Raw genomic sequence first — 22,858 nt, 5'->3', positions numbered from 1 at the left:
GAAATTTACCGAAATTTCATTGATGTAGATGGAGAAAGTATACAAAACAGGATTTTTCCAAATCTGAACATAATTAAGCAGAAGTTGAACAATCTTTCTGAAATTGTTTCATGAAATATTCAGAAAGTTTATATCAAATATGCTTGAAATTTCGAAAAAAATTTAGTGCATTTCTACAATAATATATTGTATGAAATATTTTTCACAAATCATTGACTTCCAGTTGAGATTTATATCGGATATGAAATAAATATACACCACTTATAATTTCATGTAGATTTCTTTGAATCTTGAAAAGAATTTTGGAATTCTTATGGAGAAGTTGTTCAAACTTTCCCTGAATTGAAAAATTCGTCAAACTCTCAAAATATTACAGACCAAAAATGCTTCTCTATGTGGCCTTTGAAGTGATGAAAAAGGTTATCAATATAAAGTTCACTGAACACCTAAAATCTGGTTATTTCAGTTGCAATAGTACACTGGGGGTTTTACAATATGATGCCATAAATTGACAGCTAAAACTGACGCAGTTATCAAAACCGCAACATTCATCGACACTGACGCATTCATCAAAACTACGCCATTTCCCAAAACTGGCGCTTTCGCCAGGACTGTCGGCTCTGCTAGTGATTAATCGAAACAATAGAAATAATCTGGCACATTGAGATTCGAAACATTATTTCAATAAAGTAAAATGATTCAAGTGTGGTATGTTAAACATTTTTGTATTAGGCGTTAATGAAATATAACTTCTATAAATGGGGATTGTATTACGAAAAGAATTTGCACATTTGCACAACAAATGAACTTCAATTTCTTGGGGGAGAAACCGATAAGCTATTTATTCTCAATTCTCTGGTTGTATCAAACCTGATGACAGTTTGTTCGAAACATTTGTTGAACCCTTAGAAGACTAATTTATTGGCGAATGAATACCGAAATTCTTTGGAGCAGAGGAACATTGAGAAATCTGTGGAAAAATGAAATATTCCACTTCATCGAATGAATTATGGAAAGAGCTTGACTTTCTTGGTTGATATATCGAGTTATTAGGAAAACGTCAATAATTTTAATATTTCAATAATAATAATATTTATTTGTAGTTTCTTATTACATAATACGATAATTAAAAAAAAATTACAAATGAGGCTAGAAACAATATGTACCGGAAAGGTACTGTTGATCTTAGTTCTAGCCTTGAAGAAAAGAAAAGTAAACTAGAGAAAAACACAGAAAAAAAAAGAAAAAAAGAGGAAGGAGAGAGAGAGGGAAGAGGGAGAGAAAACATATTGAATGTTATTACTGAAGACTTTTCATCAATTAGATAAGGAAACTACTAACTTTATATTTTTGTGGAATATCATTATACAAACTATATATATATATATAAATATACATATATATATATATATATATATATATATATATATATATATATATATATATATATATATATATATATATGCTGAACTGGTTTTCCGGGTATTTGATCCGTGTATGTGATATTATCTCTAATTTCACCGACGTTTCGACAAAATCTCATTTGTCATTATCAAGGTGTGCTGTTATATATGTGTGTGTGTGTGTGTATATATATATATATACACCAAATTTTGATAGTTTTTGTCGTGCGTCACTTGAGTGTTGAGCTTCGTAATATAATTTCCAGCTCGTTTCATTCATTCATTATTTAAAGAAAAATCTTCTGTCCATTATAATGAATTTCTCCTGGTATCTCGGAAAGAAATCTGAGAAACCCAGCAAAGATTCTGGCCATTCTTTCTATGCCAAGGCCTCAGCTGGCGTATCTATGCATGTCCCGCGGCTCCAATATTGGACACAATGAAACTGTCTGCAGCTTTCGCCTCAATTGTTTATCATTTCAGTGTGTTCTCCCTGTGGACTGGCAGTTCCACCCAGAGAAAATCTTGACCCATTTCGCCGTGAAAGATACTCCTAGAAAATGAAGTGAAAGTGACTCTTTTGTGCCAGCGCGACGTTAATAGACGTCTCGTTAACTTGAGAAAGTCTTTTGTGACACGAATGTGAGGGACACGTGAGACAACACGTGAAAAGTCAGCATTGGAGGGGTTTCAGTATGACTTCTGATAGAGAGTTATTTTGAGGATTTAAGTTTACACCGAGATTTATTGTGTCAGATATTATCATTATAGTAAGTTCACCTCGGAATTCGAAATACCCAGCTGTAAGTCTGTAAATACTTGTATATTGACTGAATCAACTAAAATCAACTATATGTATATGTCGCGTTTTCGACCGGAGGCACCGGTTGACATGAAGTGATCCTGTGACCGCGCGATCTCCGCCCTCTATCTCGAAAACGGTTCACCGTATGAAACATTTTTTCAAACAAAATTTGTAGAAAATTGTGTATTCTACAATATTGATCATGAATACAAATAGCAAAAAACCCATAGGAAATGAGATATTTACAAAAAAAGCGTAAAAAAACGATTTTGGTGAACTTTGACCTTGAAATTTAATAGTTCCGTACACCCTACCATATGTAGGTTTTGAGACAACTTTTAGGGTGTCAATATACAAGTATTTACAGACTCACAGCTGGGTATATTTCGAGATTCTTACCTAATTTAAGCTTAAATGACTAGTGTATAGGATTTGAGTGGAACTCGCCCATACTTGATAAAATGCATATTAAAACTCACGAATGAGATTTTTTTATTTTCACTATGAAAGTTTCACAAAATCAGACACGTGTTCCGCTATACAGGAACTTTCTCAAGCAGAATCAGTTTTGTTATCATTACTTTTTTTCCTAAAATTTGCTCTGGTCGGGCCCTTTTCTTTTGAAGCCCCGAAACATTCTGAAGGGCACGACAGCATCATCAACCAATGACCAATCCCCTACGTGGGGTAAGTGATCATTGGGTCCAAAAATCATGTGCTCCAAGCTAGCGTTAGAGAGGGTATCATTCCACCAAGGACTCCAATAATCAAAACAACCACCTTGACAGAATGATCTAGGTAGAATCTGTGAAGTTCGAAAAAAAAAATGTTGATATTTATTCCAGTTTTTCTCTTCTTTCCGACCGATATTGTCTTGCTTTGATAGTCAAGAGAAACTACAGTGGATGTGGATATGAATGTGAATGGATATGGATGTGAATGGATATGAATGGATATGAATATGAATGTAAATGTAGATGTAGTTGTTGATGTAGAAGTAGATGTAGACGTAGGTGTAGATATGAATGCAGACGTATACCTGTAGACACCTACTTGAAACTAGTCGTAGCCATAAGACATTAATTTTTCGCTGAATTGATTGAAATAGAAAGAATTACTAAAAAAGTATACATTTGAATATTTAGACTGAGCACGAAGGAACAATGAAAATGCAACGACGGATATATCGATATCAACATATTATTTTCCATCACATATCTATAGTTATAGCTCCAGAGGTAGATGTAGATGTACCTACTTGTAGATGTACATGTGTATGATGATATAGTAGTATATGTATACGTATGTAGATGTACTAGTATATGTAGATGTATATGAAGATGAAGATGAAGATGAAGATGAAGATGAAGATGAAGATGAAGATGAAGATGAAGATGAAGATGAAGATGAAGATGAAGATGTAGATATAGATGTAGATGTAGATGTAGATATAGATGTAGATGTAGATGTAGATATAGATGAAGATATATCGATGAAGATGTGGATGTAGATGTAGATGTAAATGTAGATATAGATGTGAATGTAGATGTGAATGTTAATGAAGATGTAGATGCAGATGTAGATGTAGATGTAGATGTAGATGTAGATGTAGATGTAGATGCAGATGTAAATGTGGATGTAGATGTGGATGTGGATGCGAATATAGAAGTAGACGTAGATGTAGGTGTAGATATAAATTCAGATGTATATCTGTAGACATCTACTTCAATCGTAGCCATAAAACATTAAATTTTCGCCGAATCGATTGAAACAGAAAGAATATATAAGAAGTATACGTTTGAATATTCAGACTGAGCGCGGAAGAACAATGAAAATGCAATTGTCTTGGATCATTTTGAATACATAGAAAAGCAGAACACACCGACAATGATATAGAAAGCAACATATTGTTTCAATAAGATTGCATATCGCTAAAAAACACAAGAAAACCACAATTTCAAGTTTTGAGATCACAACATATTCCAAAAATATCCTGAGAATTCAATATATTTAGAGTGAATGTTTTGATTTCTATATTGTAGCATAAAATGTAAGAGTTTTTGAGATGATTCATTTGAAAAGTATTTTCATTGTTCATTTCAAAAATTTGCTATAGAAATATAAAATCATTTGATTGACAGCACATTCGAAACTGGATTTTTGAGTGTTTATTTATATGGAGAAGAGCATCGCAACATAGTGAAGATTCAGAATCTCCACTCAATAGCAGAAAACTTTGGTAAAAAAATTGTATGATTTGAAATAAATGTGTTTCAGGAAATTTATTGTATATGAAAAATGATGAAAATAAGGAATTGGTTCCCTTTGGCTTTTCCATTCTGTAGACAAAGATGCCTCCGTCTTCAGAACTGGACAAAATTTGAGTTCATATGCAGTTCTTCCTATACTGAATCGTTTCATTACTCAACTTCTTCGACAGATATGACAGTCAATTTGAATTTTGTCCAATTCTCAAGACAAAGGCAGATTTTAGTCTTCAAAACATTCAGGTTATGGATGGAAGATTAATAAAAACTGATATTCCTCAACAAACTTCATCTGTCAGTCACTCATAATTTTTTAAATTTTTCTACTTTGTTGCATCCTCTAACAAATTATTGATTGACATTTCTTTTATACAGTGAATTAATATCTGTTCGAAATTGGCATTGCTTCATCGAAATATCGATCTACTTTTCACACAGAAAATGAAAAATCCAATTTCGCTAAGTGACTTGCTGAGAATTATTTACGATGTACGTTCATGAACTCTTACATAAATTCAGTTATATCTACTCGGCGAAATTGTTTTGAGATAATTGTTTCTGGAAAATTGAATTAGAGAGGATGTTTTATATAACAGTTTGTTATCGTGAAGTGATAGAGAACTTTTTTTTCCAGATGTGATGAGATGAAAAAAGTGTCACGTCATAATATACACCGACATTCATCAACAGAAGAGTCACATCAGTTGATGTGAATTGAAACTTCTTCTTCTGATGAAGCCAACTTGGTTGGCTTCATTAGGAAATAAACTTACATAGCTTAGCAAAATAATATATTTCAATCACTCTACACGATATAAATGAAGTGCTTCCGAAACTTTGAAACTAATGCCTAGGAATTATTCTAACTATAACTGTGAGAAACACGCATTCAGCTTGTTTCACGTGTTTAAACTTTATTTATCTCTCCTGTTCGACATATTTCTCCAATGACATTGAAAATTTCCCCTCACGGAAGGTCTCAGTTCTATTTTCTGTAATGGAAACATTCGGGCTAAATATAGCAATTGATAAATGCTCTGATTACCAAGTCAACCCACAAGAATTCACGTATTAGATTGTTTTATTTTATTGATTGGGTTTGTTTCTCTGTTACTTTGCAAGTGAAAAGCAAGCTGAAGATTATATAATTTTTCGAAATGGGTTGAAACTTTGCGTCAAATCAGTTTCAAGAATCTAAAATGATATTTAGTTGGAAATTAACAGAATTTTCGGTGTGAATCAAACGTTAAGACGTTGCTCTACTGAAAAGCTTATCGTTTTCCTAGGGAGCGGAAGATACACGGTTCAACACAAACAAAATTGTAGTCCTTCTGAGCAAGCTAGTGTCATCCAACCGGCTGAAATGCGAAGGGAAATGTCAGGCGACTCGACAGTATGAAATTTGACTTTGAAGTTTGCGCCTATTGCTTCACAACAATCCAGTTGTACCATTTTTCAGTCACACCTCATACTTCACTCGAAAGTTATCCTATTTCTCTCTAAGAATAATTTCAAAAGTGGTTTACTCGTTATCAAGAATTTCGATGTTTGACGTTTGATTTGGAAAGAAACTTTGGAACAAATATTCCGAATAGTCTTCTCCATTGATTATCCTATAATATATAGGGAACAACAATCGGCATTTTCCAAATATTATCAGTCGCAACTCTCAAGGATTCGCAGGAGGGGACATTTTTTATTTCAGATCTCCAAAAATAAAATGCAATGGTGGAAGATTAGGTGAACTAGCTAGCTTCCCCATCAGAACAGTTTGAAAACCTAACAACTTGAACAGTTATTGTCCAAAAACTGTCTTTCGCGAATATCGAAATATGGGGTTCTACCGTCCTGCTTGAAGGCTATCATATATGTTTGAAAAAATATGTTTTTTTTTCGTTAACCCACATGAACGACAACCCCTAGAAGTCGAAAGTTGTACGAGCTAAGGACTAACGAGGTCTTACCTTTTAACGTGAGATTCCTAATTGGGTTGGACGATAGCGAGTGAAAATCGATCGTTCGGCCTGCGGCTCGAACCATCGACTCATACATCGGCCGATTGACTGAGTGAACAAAGCACCCACGTCGAACCGCCCGGCTTGGTATTTCTTCATCTTCTCAAGTTTTTTTTCTACATAATTTCAAAGAATTCGCAACCCATTCTTTACTTTCTCCGCAATGCACAATGATTAGTCGCGATCCTTTGTTTACAGGCATGTTAAGCGTACACATTACCGAACCATCAGTCCACCCTTTCGTAAGTGTGTCGTGAGTGTCATAGCAAGTTTCGTCCAAATAGAAAATTTGTTCTAAGTATTTCTTACGCAATTCCACTATTATTCTGGTTTCTATAACTGCTTGATGTTTGTTTATTATTTCAAATCTAAATCCTAGTTTCTTTATCCAATTCTGAAGAGTTTTGTCACAGCAGCTCACGTTATGGCCGTAAGTATTGAATTTCTTCCGAATGATTTCAGTTGTAGGAATCTTATTGCTTTTGTAACAGTCGTACCTTTATTGTTTTTTCAATGATTTTATTAGAAGAACATCTAAAGGTTTTGGTAATCCAGTATCACATCGCGTCTTGCAATCATAAGGTTTGTTTTTGACTATTTTACGTACAGTTGAGAAAAGAATTATGGTCAAATCTGATGTTGTTTGTAATAGTTTGTTTCTTTCGGAACCAAACTTGAGATGTAGATTCTCATAAACATTGAAACATACTTTCTTTTTCGCATTGTTCACCATCGCTATTGGAATAACTTCACTGAAAAAAGTCTGCGTTGTTATCCCACTCGTTATAACTATTAGCACTTATCCGAGGACGCCACATTTTGAACGGATAATAGAAATTTCAAGTAATTATAACCGCACCAATATTGAATTTCAACACTCAAATCACGATCAGTTCCTAAACTGAAGACGACGGCGATAACCATCTCCGCATTCCCGATTTCTACATAAACATAAAGAAATTTAAGAAAAAAAAATAGATTTAGAACCATATAGTGTTAGTGACTATTTGGACCAAATCCAATTATAAAAATGTATATATTTAAGAATGTATTATCAACCAATGACAACTCCCCACACCGTGGGGTAAGTGATCATTGTGTCCGAGAATCATATGCCCTGAGCAAGCGCAGTGAGCCGAGAATGACAAGCCTTCTGCATCTGTACGGCTAGTATTTCTGCCTTAGTGCGGCGAGCCGGTATGATTTTAAGATTCGAGAGTGGAGAGGACACCATTCCACCAAAGACTCCATTAATCAGAACAACTATCTTGACAGAGTGATCTATATAGAGTTTGCGGAGTTCGAAGAGAAAATCTCGATATTTCATCCGTTTTTCCTCCTCTTTTCTGACGATATTTGTCTCGCCAGGAGCTGAAAACTCGACGACAAATATCGTTTTGAACTGGTGGTCGAGAAGGACTACATCAGGCTTATTAACTTGTAGGAGCCTGAGGGTGGGGAACGAATAGTTCCAATAAATTGGGCACTTCTATTTCCCCACAACGGATTGAATATCCCCAGGAGCGTAGGGCAACACCGGTGTCTCGTCAATACCGTAAGAGTGTATTATTATTATTGTGAAACTCGGTTAGTAAAAATCATCCAACACGAACCGCCAAATCTACAGTCCACGTGGACTGGTTCGCTGCCGATTCATTTCTATGTATTGATTTTTTTTACTTCGAGAGCGACAACTTTAAGAGTGCACAATATCGTTTACTTCGACTAAAGAAAGTACGAATATTTTGAAAGAATTGTACTTAAGTGAAAGGGTATTAAATGAAGTTATTGTGAGCTGACATAGGAATCATTCGAAAGGGTTGAACAATAATATACAAACGACAAATATGATATAAAAGGAAGCGATAGCAAAAAAAGTAAACCAAATAAAAAAACATTTCAAACCAAGCTACTTCTCTTCGGGTGAAAGCTGGACCAATCACTGTTAATTGCTTTTCAATGGTCCCGAAAATGAAGCATTCCTGAAACACAGTACCGTTTCCCAATCTTCTTTCTGCTTTTTCGCTAGTTTATTGATTTTTCAATACTGTGTTCTCGTGATGCATTGTTTGGAACTTTTGGTTTAGGGTTAGGTTAGGCGTGTCTTTACTCACGCCCGAAAAAGCGCCATTGTATGACGAAACACGTGTTGCGTTTTTGTAAAACTGTTCAGTAGTAGTAGTAATCTTTATTATAGGATACATCCTAATCTTACAAGACATAATAACTAATTGACAATTTAAATTTCCACTGTGCCAAAAATATTAATAAAATTCAAATCTGTTTATAGATAATAACAATAATGAAGATAAACTAAATAAAAAGATAATAATAAATAATATACAATTTATAAGACCCAATGTTGAAAACCAATATTGATATAGTAACCTATATATAATTATATATAATATATAATATACATATTTTCTAACTAACGCTCTAGGTATTCCAATAATTTACTTTTAAACCCTCTTACAGTATTTTCCTCTTTAATGGCATTTGGTAAATTGTTAAATTCCCATAGTCCCTTGTAGAATAAGTTTTTTGTTCCGCCACCAGTGTGAGTTCTGTATATATGAAAATTATTAAAAGATCTTGTCTCATGTTCATGTATTTGATTATTAAAAACCAAAAATTCATCAAAATATGTTGGTTGGAGACTTTTGGTTATTTTAAATATAAAAACCATTGTTAAAAAGAATAATCGATTTGAAATCGACAGCCATTGTAGTATATTTAACATGTGATCAATGGAAGTATAACGACTGCATCTTAATATAATGCTCATGCCCCTATTTTGGAGTTTTTGAAATTGGGAAAGCCTATTTTGGTTTATTAAATGCATTAAAGTTGGACAGTACTCAAAATGAGGTTTAATTATACAATTATATGTTAATATTCTGGAGTTAATAGTCAAATTATTTGCTATCCTAGAAAAAAAATTAAATTTTTTTCAAATTTTTTTATAACGTATTCAGCATGACTGTTCAAACTCAAAGTGTTATCTAAAATAACTCCCAGATACTTCATTTCAGACACATATTCCAAGGTAGTGTTACCAATTTCAATTTTTATTTCATTATAATCAATAGAGTTCAGTTTATATTTAGTTGTTATCACCATAGCTTTTGTTTTATCTGCATTTAATTTTAATTTATTCATATGTAAATATTTTTCGATGTTCTTCATAGAACCTTTGAGAGTATCTACAGCATCATTGAGTTCTGTATTGGAAGTATAAACTAATGTATCGTCTGCAAACAGATTAAGTTCATGTAGCCCAGGAACATAATGAATATCATTTAGGTATATAATAAAAAAAAGTGGGCCAAGTACACTTTCCTGGGGAACACCAATGTTGATATCTATCTCATCAGATATTTTTGAACCGATTTTTGTTTTCTGTTTTCTTTCACTAAGGTAACTAAGAAACCATGTCAGCACAGAGCCTGTTAACCCATAATAATTTAATTTTTTTATCAAAATGTTTCTGTCAATTGTTTCAAATGCGCGCTTGAAGTCAAGAAAGACAGCTACAGTGTATTTATTTTCATCATACGCATTTTTCCATCTATAGAAAGTATACTGAATAGCTGATTCACAGGAATGGTTTCAGAATCCTGACTGTTTACCTAAGAATAATTCGTTATCATCTAAGTATGCAACTAATTGTTCGTAAACTTCTAGTTCCAGGACTTTCTCCAGTAAAAAAAAGTGTTTTTTTAATACGACATTCTTCGCGACAATTTCCACTTGACTGGCTATTAATAAAAATGAATTGATTAAAATCCCTGTATTCTTTCATTATTAAGTATTTTCTTTTCAGATAACACCAAACTAAACCAGCCCAACCCTCCGAAACTACCAAAGCACAACCACGTCAAACCTGCCAGACCGAGCATATCATTTTAACCTCAACGCCACCACAAACCACGTCCTCATCAATGAATCCATGGATGCTTTCTTCCTCAACCAAAGCCATCTGGCCTTCTACAGTACAAACCACGCGGACTTCTCGACTGACAACGTTTCGGACTCGGACGTCAATATCACTAGGTCTTTCCCCAGGTTAAGTTCGCCTCTGGCAGTGACCATAGCAGTATTACTAGTGTTCCTTTTCTCGCCGATGATCCTCATAGGGAACTCGCTCTTCCTGGTGGCGATGTACCGGTTCAAAAGATTGCGCACGCCCAGTAACTACCTCTTCATGTCGCTGGCGACGTCGGATTTGGGCATCGGGATGTTCATGCCCATCGGGATGTACTTGGAGCTCGGAGGCACCCAGAACTTCACCAGCATCCGGATCTGCTTGTTCAGCTACGGTGTCGCCATCTCGTTGTGTTGTGTGTCAGTGTTAGTGATGGTGGCCATAGCGGTGGACAGATTCACGTCTCTAGCGAGGCCGCTGCGGTACAATAATCTGATCACTCATTCTGCCGTGGAGAGATACATCCTGGTGTTTTGGGCTTACTCTTCATTGGTAGGATTCACGCCCTTGGGGTACTCCGTTTTGAATCATTTGGATCAGCGGTGAGTACCCAATCATTTTTGTGTTCTACTGTCAGACTACCGAAAATAACGAAATTGAAAATGGTGTTGCTACAAATTGGCCAATTATATAATACTAATCACTATTCCGACTTCCACCCGAGAGTATATGTTTGTGGAATTGTTTCCTGGCCTTGTCTGCAGGTGGCGCAGTTGATATTCCACTGAATCAACTGCAGAAAGAGTTCATAACTGGCTGGAATTATATTTGTTTGATCGTGATATTCAGGCGGTTCACACCGTTCTGAAGAGACCATGCCCGGTACTAATGGTGGGGCAAGTTACCCGAAACCGGTCTATCGGTTGGTCCTATCGACCGAATGAAATTGGTTTCTGCTTTTCATAGTGGGAAATAACTTGCGACCTATCTTCCAGATCGAAAACGTTGCACAGGTGCCTGATGGTTTTACTTCAACTCTCTGCGCAGCAGTAGCTGGATTAGTTGTTGTTTTTTCGTCGGGTATCTGCCACACGTACTTACGAAGTCGTAGGTCGGTGATTTACACTTCTTCAGCAAATATTTTTAGGTGGAGAGTATTGAGCAAGTTCCGAACACATAATTTTTTACACGTCATTCAATACTATGATATAGAAACAGATTGGGAAGGGGTGAATAACGAACATAAATAACATACTATTCAATGGGCACTTCCAATTCAGAGGATATTTGAATAAAATAGTATGATGGAGATCCTCTTTCATGCGATTGTGGGGCAATGAATCACAAAACGCGTGCAATTCATAGAATTCAACACTCAAGTGGCAAAATAATGGTTCAGTATCTAATAAGTCAGTATCAAAAGTCAAGTTGAAATCACCAAAGCGAATATCAAATTCGCTTTGGTGATTTCAACTTGACTTTCACATTCCTTTGTTAGTTTTCAATTTCTTTACTTTTGTGTAAACGAATAAATGAATGAAACATTAATATTCAAATGTAGGCGAGTTCGGTTCACTATGGTAGTGATAAAATGTTTTCCCCACAATTGAAGTTTAATATTTGAAACCCAGATGTCGCTCAGACTGTGGTTTATCCAAATTCCAGAAATAGGACACATAATCTAGCGATGGGGGCGCTATTACGTTCATCAAATGGTGACATCGAATTTCAAATAGCCGATTCGTGTAGCTGCGTATTGTTTTGGACTTCAATACATTCTCAATGGTGGATTCGTGATAGTGCTGTTCACAGTGTTATTATTATATCGAACTGATGATAACATTAAATACTTTCGTAAACGTGACAGATGACAAGACTTCGATTTTGTTTTACCGTTTGACTCAGTTCTGGTATTTTCTAAAATTCAAGAATGAATTCCTCCAACCAATGGTGCCAATACATATGATATGCGGTATAAGTTTGTGGAGATCAAATCGTGAGATGTAGTTTTTGAAATTACTATGGATATTCATCAAGTAACGGCTGAATAAATCAGAAAAAACGTAGTTTGTAAGTTGTTCGATTCAAACAAAAATAACGTAATTAGACTATACTGACCGATGATTTTCGATATGAAAGGAATAACCTGATACTAGGGCATTTTTATACTATTGCGTCTTCTCCATTCTGCCATAGTTTCAGTATCATTTGAAGATTCCTCACCGATATTCGTTACTTACAGATATAAGTGCAGCGTATTGATTGAAACAAATTGAAGGCCAGCTGTACAAAGTTTAGTAAGGTTCAGCATTACTACGGGCTCAAAACTCGAATATAAATGCTACAGTTGATTGTTTTTGACATGCTTTTAGCGTTGCTCTACTTGAAAACATATCAAAGACCTACAGTTTTTAGGACAACTATAGTTACTTCAAGATTTTTTTGAGATTGTGTAGGGACATCGAGACTGATCCGGAAATGCCGTTAATGATTGACAAAACCGGCAGACAGGAATAGATTGACTATTGGTATACTGTGTGTTAAGATACACAGGCATCGCAGGTAACAAAAAATTCGATGTGTGAACCAGACACCGATTATTTGTCAACTCCATATATGGGCCCAGAACTAGCTGTGGGATTATTGAATGTCTTTGGTACGGAACCAGATTAGAAATTGGGTCTATGAGAAAGAGAGAGTGCCAGGGAACACACATGGGAAAATCTTTATAAACGGACCGTCCAAGAAGAGAAATGCTATTACAAAGCAGGGCTCGGCTTGGGACAATTACAGGGTAACTCAATATAAAAAATAGGCCTGTACAACGGATACCTTAGCTGGGGATGTGTGGAGCTGGATGGTCAGCCAGGAACCTGAACTAACTAGTACAGGGTACAACTGAACAACTCGCAAATATAGTATAGCCTACCTACTAATGCAATTCAATTTTAATGATTTGATTTGTGATGCACGACTTTCGTTCCCTATTGGAAGCGCTATTTACAACCTCAGATTAATTGAAATACTTCGTCGGCGGATGCAAATCCGATAAGCCGTCTCCATTGACGCCTCACTGGTACTGTTCTAATTCTGTTTGACATCGACTATAATTTCTCGGAGCCGAAGTGTGACAAAATTTAATCAGTCGTCTTCTGTGTTCCAACGCCATACGTGTGGAGCGGACATCAATACGGGAAATGGTGGATTGCTTCCATAATATATCCCGGAACCGAGCCATGTCGTACAACGAATGTAAATAAGGAAGAGTGAGATTCGGAACGGAAGCGAATGGGGAGGAAAAGGCTAATAGACGGAGTGAGGGAGGAAAGTGGGGAAATAGTCTGGTAGAGTTATACTATGAATATTGCAACTGTTAATTTTTAAAGTACTGTTTTCGATGGTTCTTTTTTTGAAAATGTCAAATTTCAAAAATGGAGTTGAGTTAGATCCTTTAAACTATCGCCAAATTAGTTCAACTTGCATTCCTTGCAAATGTATGGAAAAAATGATGACTGGGGAACTGACAATTTTTTTTCATAAACTGGAGAATTTAAGAAACAGCAACATGGATTAGTCTTGAAAACTTGACGGGAATCGATGTTATCGATCTTGACTTTAGTAAAGAATTTCTCAGATTCTAGAAGGTTAGGTTAGGTTAGGTAAGTGGTGGGTCTATTCGAGCCTCCATCGCAACCCGCAAAGGTTTATTGTGGCTTACACCTTTTTTCGAGTGCGGCTCTTCCGAACTCTACCTGATTCGGTCCTCTGCGGGGCAGGCTGTTTCATCGCTAATGAGGCTGTCGGATAGTCAAGGTGCAAGATTCCCACCTTGATACAACCTTTCCACATGAGGGTTTTTGCACGTCAGCTATACCTGACGATGCTTTAGATTCAACCGTACAGGGCTTTTTCGCCTCTGGTTTTGGTGAGTCATGACTTGAATGCAAACGTTTGCTAACCTGCTCATGGGGGGGTTTGTTGCTCCACCTGAGATGAATTCTGCGTACACCGCTCAAGAATTTGGTGCAAGGCGGTTTTATAAGCTACCTCGCTCTCTTGGAGACGACTCAGTCATCTCCTGGGTGCTTCACCAAACCTTTTCTTTAGATTCAATTATTGGATCAGGAGTTGGGGAGTTGAGAAGCTCTCGCTCCTGAACTGAATCCACAGGAAGATCAATTGGAGTCGTGAACTCGACATCCATCTCCTCTAAAGACTCAGCGTCAGAAAGAATTTTTAAGTTTACTCTGTCTATAAAAGTCCTACAAGTAGCTGGGAAAAGGAGGTCAATCATGGCATGGTATCTCGAAGGTTCCGTAGAGACAGCTGTTAGGCTCAGTGTCATTCATCCTCTCGACACAGATACACAACCCTCTGGATTGAGCCATTGTTGGAGCCATTCAGTTAGGGAATGACAGAACTACAAGTGATACCATACTCCTAAGAATTTAAAAATGCTTCAAAACTGCCAGTCATGGTGAGTTTTACCTCTTCTCGTAGTCTTATTATTTGGGGTTTGTTTGGTAAAGCCTAAAGCGATTTTGGTCCGATGGAACTGCTTGCAGTGTTCATGCAAGAATTGTGGTGAGTTATTGTTTCATCTGACTTGAATATGCAAAGAATGATATTCAGGAAATGCGATGAGATGCATTCGTCTACAGTTTTTTTCAAAGGGGGTTTCGAAAAAATTGTAGTAGATACAATAATTTTGCAACATTGTTTGAACTTTGTTGGGTTTCCAGTTCAAAAATATTCTATCAAGAATCGTGTATGCAGACTCCATGTCCACAGCGAGTAATTATAATCATGAACTGAGTGCCGTTATTCAACCCATTAAGCTCTGTTTACCATCTTCATTAACCCCAATTTATCAACTCCCGCCCTAAATTTTGCTTCGTTTTCTCGGTTCTTAATCTGGCAAAGTTTTCCGCTTTCATCACCCCGTCAAGATTCATTTATTTTCCCATTCGATGCCAGGCATCTGGAAAGAAAGCGTGGGCCCACAAAATCTCCCACAGCTAATGAAATGACTAGATTCGGTCTCGGGGAAATCGAGACCTGAATTCAAATCAAGTTGTCAGATTCTCGGATTTTGTAGCATCCCCTACGATGGTTTTATTCGATTCAAATCGCGTTATCCGAGGGAAAATTCGGCGAACGAATCGGTTCGCGCTATGAAAGCAGTCGAATTTGGGCTTGCTGGAATATTGAAATGAGAAGGGAAAACTAGGTTTTATGAATTTCCATAAAATCGTAGCCGACGAGAGTGGTTATTTTCTATTGAATTTCTCAATTTACTCCAATCCGATGTAAATTATTGAGTTGCGAACCACAATTTGAGTCCTGAGTCACAAATTCAAAATAGTGACTTTTATGATGTCTTAATTGGGGCTGAAGGTGGAATGGTGTAAAGGACAGGAGTGAAGGTCAGCGCATTGCCGACTCTTCAGTCAAGGGAGCGGCTGGCCTGAGAATTTTAGAACTCAGTGACACCTACGTCAATTGCGGAACTAGTCAAACGTCACGCTCATGCTCAATCCCTAAAGAGATGGGATGGAATCAAAGTATGCAATCTTTCATGGGGCTAGTGGATACACCTCTATGCAGGATGGGTGAACAGGAAAATGAAACTGTTAGGCATGTCCTATGCAAGTATTAGGAGTTATCGTGTGTGTTTGGCTTGTTTTGGCCTACACCTGCCGATATAAAGGAGATGTCTCCTAGTGACCTGTCCACCTTCCTGGAAAAGACAGGATGGACGATGACCTAGGAGGAGAACTCCTCGGGAGTATGCCTAAGTACTGTAGGCATACCCTAACCCTCCCTATTCTACAGATACACGTCAAGCACTTCTCCCAAATACCAGAGCTGCGGTACTCTTCTCAACACTCATATTACCAACCAAGTTGACGTCTTACAAGTAATTCCTGAGTGTAAAACTGGTCTCTATTTACGAGAAAGGTTTGAACAGTTTTCGGCCTAATGAAAATATGAGAAATTTTTTCAGATTTTTTTCTATTTTTCAACCTAGTCTTCTTTCAATTCCATACACTTCTTTCAGCGATGCTCCTATGTCTGAAACCCTTCCAAATAGTACTCGGCGTTTTTCTCTGCATAGACCGCAATTTTCAGATGAGGGAACGAAAAGAAGTCGCTTGGGCGTGGATCTGGTGCGTGAGGCGGATGGTCAAGCAGTTCAAACCGTAATTCGTGGATGTTTGGCATTGCAACCGCTGAAGTGTGGAACGATACGTTGTGTTGGTGGAACATGATTTTCTTCTTCTGCGAATGTGGCCGTTTTTCGATTAAAATAACACCATGATTTCCCCAACAGGCGCCACCACTTTTCCAGCCGAAAAAACAGTTTTTGCTTCTTTCGGGGCCGGTTTTCTGGTCCACTGTTTGGACTGTATTTTTGTTTCAGACGTATAATGGTATATCCAACTTTCATCCAAAGACAGCTCTCTCATGCCTAAATGCTGCACACAGGCTCTTTTGACATATTCATAACCTCTGATATCTCTCTCACTTCCATTTGGCTATCTCTCTCACCATTTGGTGAACTTTGGCGAAAAAATTGTCAGTAGTTGCAGTTTTTGGATGTCCCAAGCTCATATGGCCATGTTTAAATCCAGCTGCCAAAAATTCCACTGTGGTAAATAATAATGCAGACTCCTATACACAGAATCCAACTAATCTTTGATTTGTGTAGACGTATTGCCTTTCAAAAACAAATATTTAATGACAGTTCGATACTCGATCTTGTCCATTTATTTTATTTATTTATTTCACACACTATTCTACAGGATGAACCCAATTACAGAATGAGGAGTACCAGTGGCATTTACAAATATGTACTTACATAATATAATTTGTGAATCTATTTAAAAAAAAATTAAAAACAGAACTGTCAGTACTACTTACGGTTGTAAAAATACGATTTGAAGAGGGAAATTGATTCAATGGATAACCCAAAAATCGAAAGCTTGTTGAGCAGGTCAAGTCTGTCGAACGCTTTAGAGAAATCAGTGTAGATGACATCAGTCTGAGACTGACAATCAATACCCTCTGCAATACATTGAGTGATTGTTACAAAATTGGTGGTGGCTGAACGTCCTTTCATGAAACCGTGTTGATTGGGACTAATAATGCTCCTAACATGACAATAGATTGTCTTCTAAAGAAGCATCTCAAACACTTTACAAAAGTTGCAGATGATAGAGATTGGTCTGTAATTTTGTATCTCACTTTTATCTCCTTTTTTAAAAATTGGGCAGACTTTCGACATTTTCCATATTTATGGTACAGTTGATGTTTTCAGGCATATATTAATTAGAGTTGTTAGTGGTTCAGCCAGAGCTGAGGCACAATCTTTAATGATGAATGCTGGAATATGATCAAGTCCCGCAGTAAATTTAGGCTTTAATTTTTTAGGGTATGATAAACAACTTCAATACCAAAGTTTTTGATTACTAAGCTGGGAATATCACTATTGTTGTTCGCATGGTCACTTGATATTAACACTATATAAGAACCACTGAAGAAATCTGCAAAACCTCAAGAATATCTGAGGGATTATCGAGTAGCTTGCCTTCATGTAACATTTTATCTTCGATTCCATTCATATATTTTGACTTGTTAATGAATGACCAAAGCTTATTGGAGTTATGGATAATCTCGCTCTCAGTTTTCTGAATGAATTTTTTATGAGCTATTCTAATGGCTCTTTTGAATTCTGCCCGAAGACGTTTGAATTCGTGAAAAGCGTATTCACATCAAAATTTTGTTTCAGTTCGAATTTTCTTTATCAATGCACCATCAAAGTAGGCTGGATAATTACTTTTGGATTTTATCGAGAATTTTGGCACGCAGCGATCAAATACACTGTATAATTTTTCAAGATTAGGGATCAGCTCATACATGAGCGGAAAGTTTGAAATTGTATGCATTTTGGAAACATGATGCAAATTTATTCTTTGAGTTCGTTTTGAAGTTCAGTTCGCATGTTATTTCCAAAGCAGAATGAAAACATTGTCCATTTTCATGAAAACACTCACATCAACTCACTCAAAGACTGTTACATAACAACTACGCGTCCAAAATAGCTGAAACTTTGGTGCGTAACTGTCAACAGATGAACGACGGAATTCAGTAGCTTTTATTTACGAGTGCTGTTGAGATCGGAAACTTTCCAGACCACCCTTCTATATCTAACAGAAATATACTTCCATCTTCAGATACATCAATGGTTTCGGGTGGACATTTGCAGAAAATTGGTTGGTACATGGTAAACGATGAGCTGTTCATAACACAGGTCTGCAAAAACACTTTTTAACAAATTGTTTTGAGTTCGTTAATTGATCTTTATGTAGCGTTTGTTTGAAGGTAATTGACACTGTTTCATGATGAATTTCACTAGTTCGGACTTCCATTGTCTACTTTATAAAATGATTTGAAATCCCTGAAACAACTAGAAAAAAAGAATTAAAAATAAATAGCTGAAAACAAGAAATATAGTAACCAAAATTAACCTGAAATGAAATAATAGTGAAATAAAATACAAGTAAAAATAGAACAATTGAATAAATAAAAATAAAGAAAAGAAAGAAGAAAATAAAAATAAAAAGTGGAGAGATACCAAGTCACGTAAGTTCACGACGTTTCGATTGTTAGTATCTACAATCGTCTTCGGGTGATGACTGGACTGATTCCTCCGAGAGATGACTATTTATAGGTCGTTCGAGTACTTTCACTTATCCCCGCTTTCCATTTTCCGCTTCACTGGTTCCATGGGAGATGACCGTTTTGGCCATTTTTCGCTTGATGATGGGTTTCCATATGTTGCGTATTTCTACACTGGCTTGGCTGAATACGTTGTAGGACAACATGTATGCGGCTTCCTTGAATTTTCTCCTACACCAATGTTCCTCTCTTTATGTAGTTTTTTGCGCTGATTTCAAAAATGACATTTGTTTTCATCTATCACGTAAGGTTTGCCTTCAAAATGAGGATGAAATAATTGAAAAAGTACAAAAAACGAGGAATTGTGGATTAATTTTGATTTTTTTAACATGAAGTAAAAGCATAAAAAACAATGCTATGCATAGCTAAACTAAGCATAATAGTGATACACAAGTGTTTGCAAAGTGATTATATATGAGTCTTTGTAAAAACGTCTTCTTTTTCCGTCAAAGCTTCTTTTAGTACTTTTTCGGCTGTGTTCTTGTGAATTTTTCCTTTTGAACATCCAACAGTAGTCTGCCATCATGTTAACATTCCACCGACCTTGGTATCTGCGTTTCATTTCTTTTATGTCTTGATGGAACCGTTTTCTTCGTTCCTCACTTACAGCCCCTAGCTTTTCGGGAAAGTAGTCCAAATGTGAGTGAAGGAAATGGACTTTGACACTCACTACAAAACAGTTTGTAGTTTTGTATCAATTCAGCAACCAAAGTTTTGTAGTTTGGGTCTTTTTTGTTTCCAAGAAAGCCTGTTATAACAAGTTTGGATGAATTCCAGACATTTTTTTTCTTTCATTACCATTTTAGTGACAAAGCTTTCATCTTTCAAAAGTTTTCTTATGTCAGCCACAATGAAGACTCCTTCTTTCAGTTTAGCATCGGATAGACCAGGAAATTTTTCAGAAAGATACTTGAAATAATCTCTTCCTTTGTCTAATGCTCTCACAAACTATTTCATTAGCTCCGATTTGATATGGAGTGGTGAAAGTGAGATTTTTTAGAAATCCACTAAGCTTTGTTCTTCAACATTTTTAACTCCAGGAACAAGGCCCTTTCTTATTGGCCACACCTGTTTGACATAGTTTTGTTTCCTATCACGGCTATTCCATTGACATAGGAAACATGGAAACTTAGTGTAACCACTTTGTTGACCTAATAACATTGAAATAACTCTCAAGTCTCCACAAATGGTCCACTTATGATCAGAGTAGCTGAGCTTATTCAGAAAAAATTCAAGATTTTCATAGTATTCTTTCAAATGTACTGAGTGTCCAACAGGCACAGAAGCATATTGGTTCTCATTGTGAAGAACTGCTTTTTGATGAATCGATGAAAAGTCTCCATTTCTCTGGTTCATACGTTATGTTGAACATTTCCATGACGCCGGGTACATTGTTGCAGAAAACTAAGTCACCCTCTTGTGTAAAAAAGGAACAAATTCCTTTTCTCTAAATCGGTACCATGAAAATGAAACACCGGAGGCTAACATATGTCTTTTTCTAAGTCTAGACCCTGAAACTTCTGCCTTTGGGTGTCCCAGATTTCGTATTGAATCGTTCAAGTGAAATTTGTGACTTATCTATAGGTGATAAAATTTTTTTACTATTTTTTTGGTAATCTGCATACAAAATACTGTTAAAATCACTGGTTAAATATCCTACGATTACTTCATCGCAGACCTGTGTAATGGGACCTTTGTTAGTGATCATAGTTCTCATTCCATTCCAAAGTTTCACAAAATAAATTATTTTCGAAGTTTTGGTTGACATATCCATAAAACTGTAAATGCAGAAAAACCTTCGAGAAATACCATGATTTTTTTTGTTTCAGCACAGAGATTTGTTCGTTCGGCGGTCTCGTAGCCAAACCCATACAGCTCTTCATGTTCTGCGCAGTGTACGGCCCGAGCGCCGTCGTTCTACTCGTCTGCTACGGTTACATCTACGTCGTAGCTCGAGGCCATGCTCGGGCCATCCGATCGGAAGTACGTCATTCTCGGCACTCGGCTCAACGAGCACCAATGACGGGAGGGCCAGGGCCGCCTAGATACGGTTTAGCGTTAGCTATAACAGCGGGAATGTTCCTCGTTCTTTGGTTACCATTCCAGGTGAGTGAAGTAGACGTATTACAGACACGTAGAAATAATTATTCTGTTAACGTAGCGAGAATCGATCATTTAAAAAGCCAGCGCAAAGAGATTGTCAATAGCATAACTGAAGCTAGGTTGGTACAACTATCATAATGAAGAAAAGAAAAATGAAACTGTCTATGTTTTTACCACTTTTATTTGTAACTGACGTTACTGCAGTTTCGTTCTATACGGACATTTTCAAACTTATACAGTGCTAGTCAAAAGTCCCCTCCCCCCCTCGTATCTTTGGAACGGGTATACTTATAATAATGAAATTTGGAGGGTGGAAATAAACGGATGTAGGCTTCTTAACTGGTCATAACAGGTGACGCAATGAATGACGTCACAAGGCCACTGTGACCAAAAATTTTAAATGGGACCCTATGGCAAGTGACAGCTCGTTTGAAAGGTATTGAAAATACCTATTCAGTCATACCAATTTTGTTTGGGTTCCGGCTGATTTTGATTGATAAATTGAAGAAATACGAAAATTATTGTTTCGCATTTAATTAATAAAGATTTTAAAGTACGCCTCTGGTTCATTGTCAAAAAGGTTGACGTGTTTGAATTATCTACTTGTCAAAAGTGTTTATACCTTGAAAATTTACCTAAGCTATTGTTTAACGAGACGTTTAAGTGTTTACATAGGCAAAATGGTACGTACTGTAGCCGACAAAGTAGCAGCTATCTTAATAATTGGTGAATGTAGAAACAATTTCCATGCAGCGGAACGACTGTTTAATGAGAGGTACCCCGATCGCCCTATATCGAGGGTTTATTTGAGGGAACTTCTTCGGAAGTTTGAAGCATCAGGTAGTGTTCAAGATGCCAAACGATCTGGTCGACCAACAATTAGTGATGACAAAAAAATTGACATACTTGGAGAAATGGTAGTGAACCCTACTTCTTCCACAGCCCAAGTTGCGTCTATCTGTGAAGTCAGTCAAAGGACAGTACATAGGGTGTTGGCTAAAAACAAATTTCATCCATACAAATTAAAAATGGTGCACCAACTTTCAGATGATGACCCCGACCGAAGACTAGAATTCTGTGAAACTATGTCCGATAAAATGAACCAACAACCAGGCTACATACAGACAATTTGTTTTAGTGACGAAAGTACTTTCTTTCTCAATGGAAATGTTAACACTCAAAATGTGAGGTATTGGAGTGACACAAATCCTCACATCTTTCGTGAAAAACATACTCAATTTCCAGAAAAAGTAAATGTTTGGGCAGGTATTTTGGGAAATCACATAGTTGGGCCTCTTTTTCTCAATGCTAACTTAACCGGTGAATTGTATCTGGAGATGTTACAAACTGATATTGAGGCGTTAATTCTTGAAATTCTAGAAGATAATCCAGATGAATTCGACAACTTGGAAATAACGTTTCAACAAGATGGTGCTCCTGCACACTATTACGGTGCAGCAAGACGTTACCTAGATGAAGAATATCGTGGTAGATGGATTGGACGACGAGGTTCGATCGAATGGCCAGCTCGGTCACCGGACCTTACACCATTAGATTTTTTTCTATGGGGGTACTTGAAATCTAAGGTTTACGCT

At 36.7% G+C, this 22,858-nt stretch overlaps 1 protein-coding gene across 3 annotated transcripts in view; it reads left to right on the top strand.

The window, feature by feature from the left end:
- LOC111518326 (trace amine-associated receptor 4) overlaps positions 1–22,858 on the top strand; it is a 78,343-nt gene that overhangs the window by 51,001 nt on the left and 4,484 nt on the right. For all 3 annotated transcript variants that reach the window (XR_002723951.2, XM_023174745.2, XM_023174744.2), the window contains exons 2-3: positions 10,317–11,020; positions 20,990–21,266. Coding sequence is in view for 2 of the 3 variants with exons in the window: in XM_023174745.2 (XP_023030513.1) it covers positions 10,443–11,020; positions 20,990–21,266 (855 nt within the window). In the remaining variant the exon portion in view is untranslated. The remainder of the gene's footprint in view (positions 1–10,316; positions 11,021–20,989; positions 21,267–22,858) is intronic.

This window comes from Leptinotarsa decemlineata, unplaced genomic scaffold (assembly GCF_025532065.1).
Source record: "Leptinotarsa decemlineata unplaced genomic scaffold, Ldec_3_MD MMD2_tig00001719_RagTag_RagTag, whole genome shotgun sequence".
Lineage (NCBI taxonomy): Eukaryota > Metazoa > Arthropoda > Insecta > Coleoptera > Chrysomelidae > Leptinotarsa > Leptinotarsa decemlineata.
The sequence above is the reverse complement of the archived record's forward strand: the minus strand, read 5'-3'. Positions and strand labels throughout refer to the sequence as shown.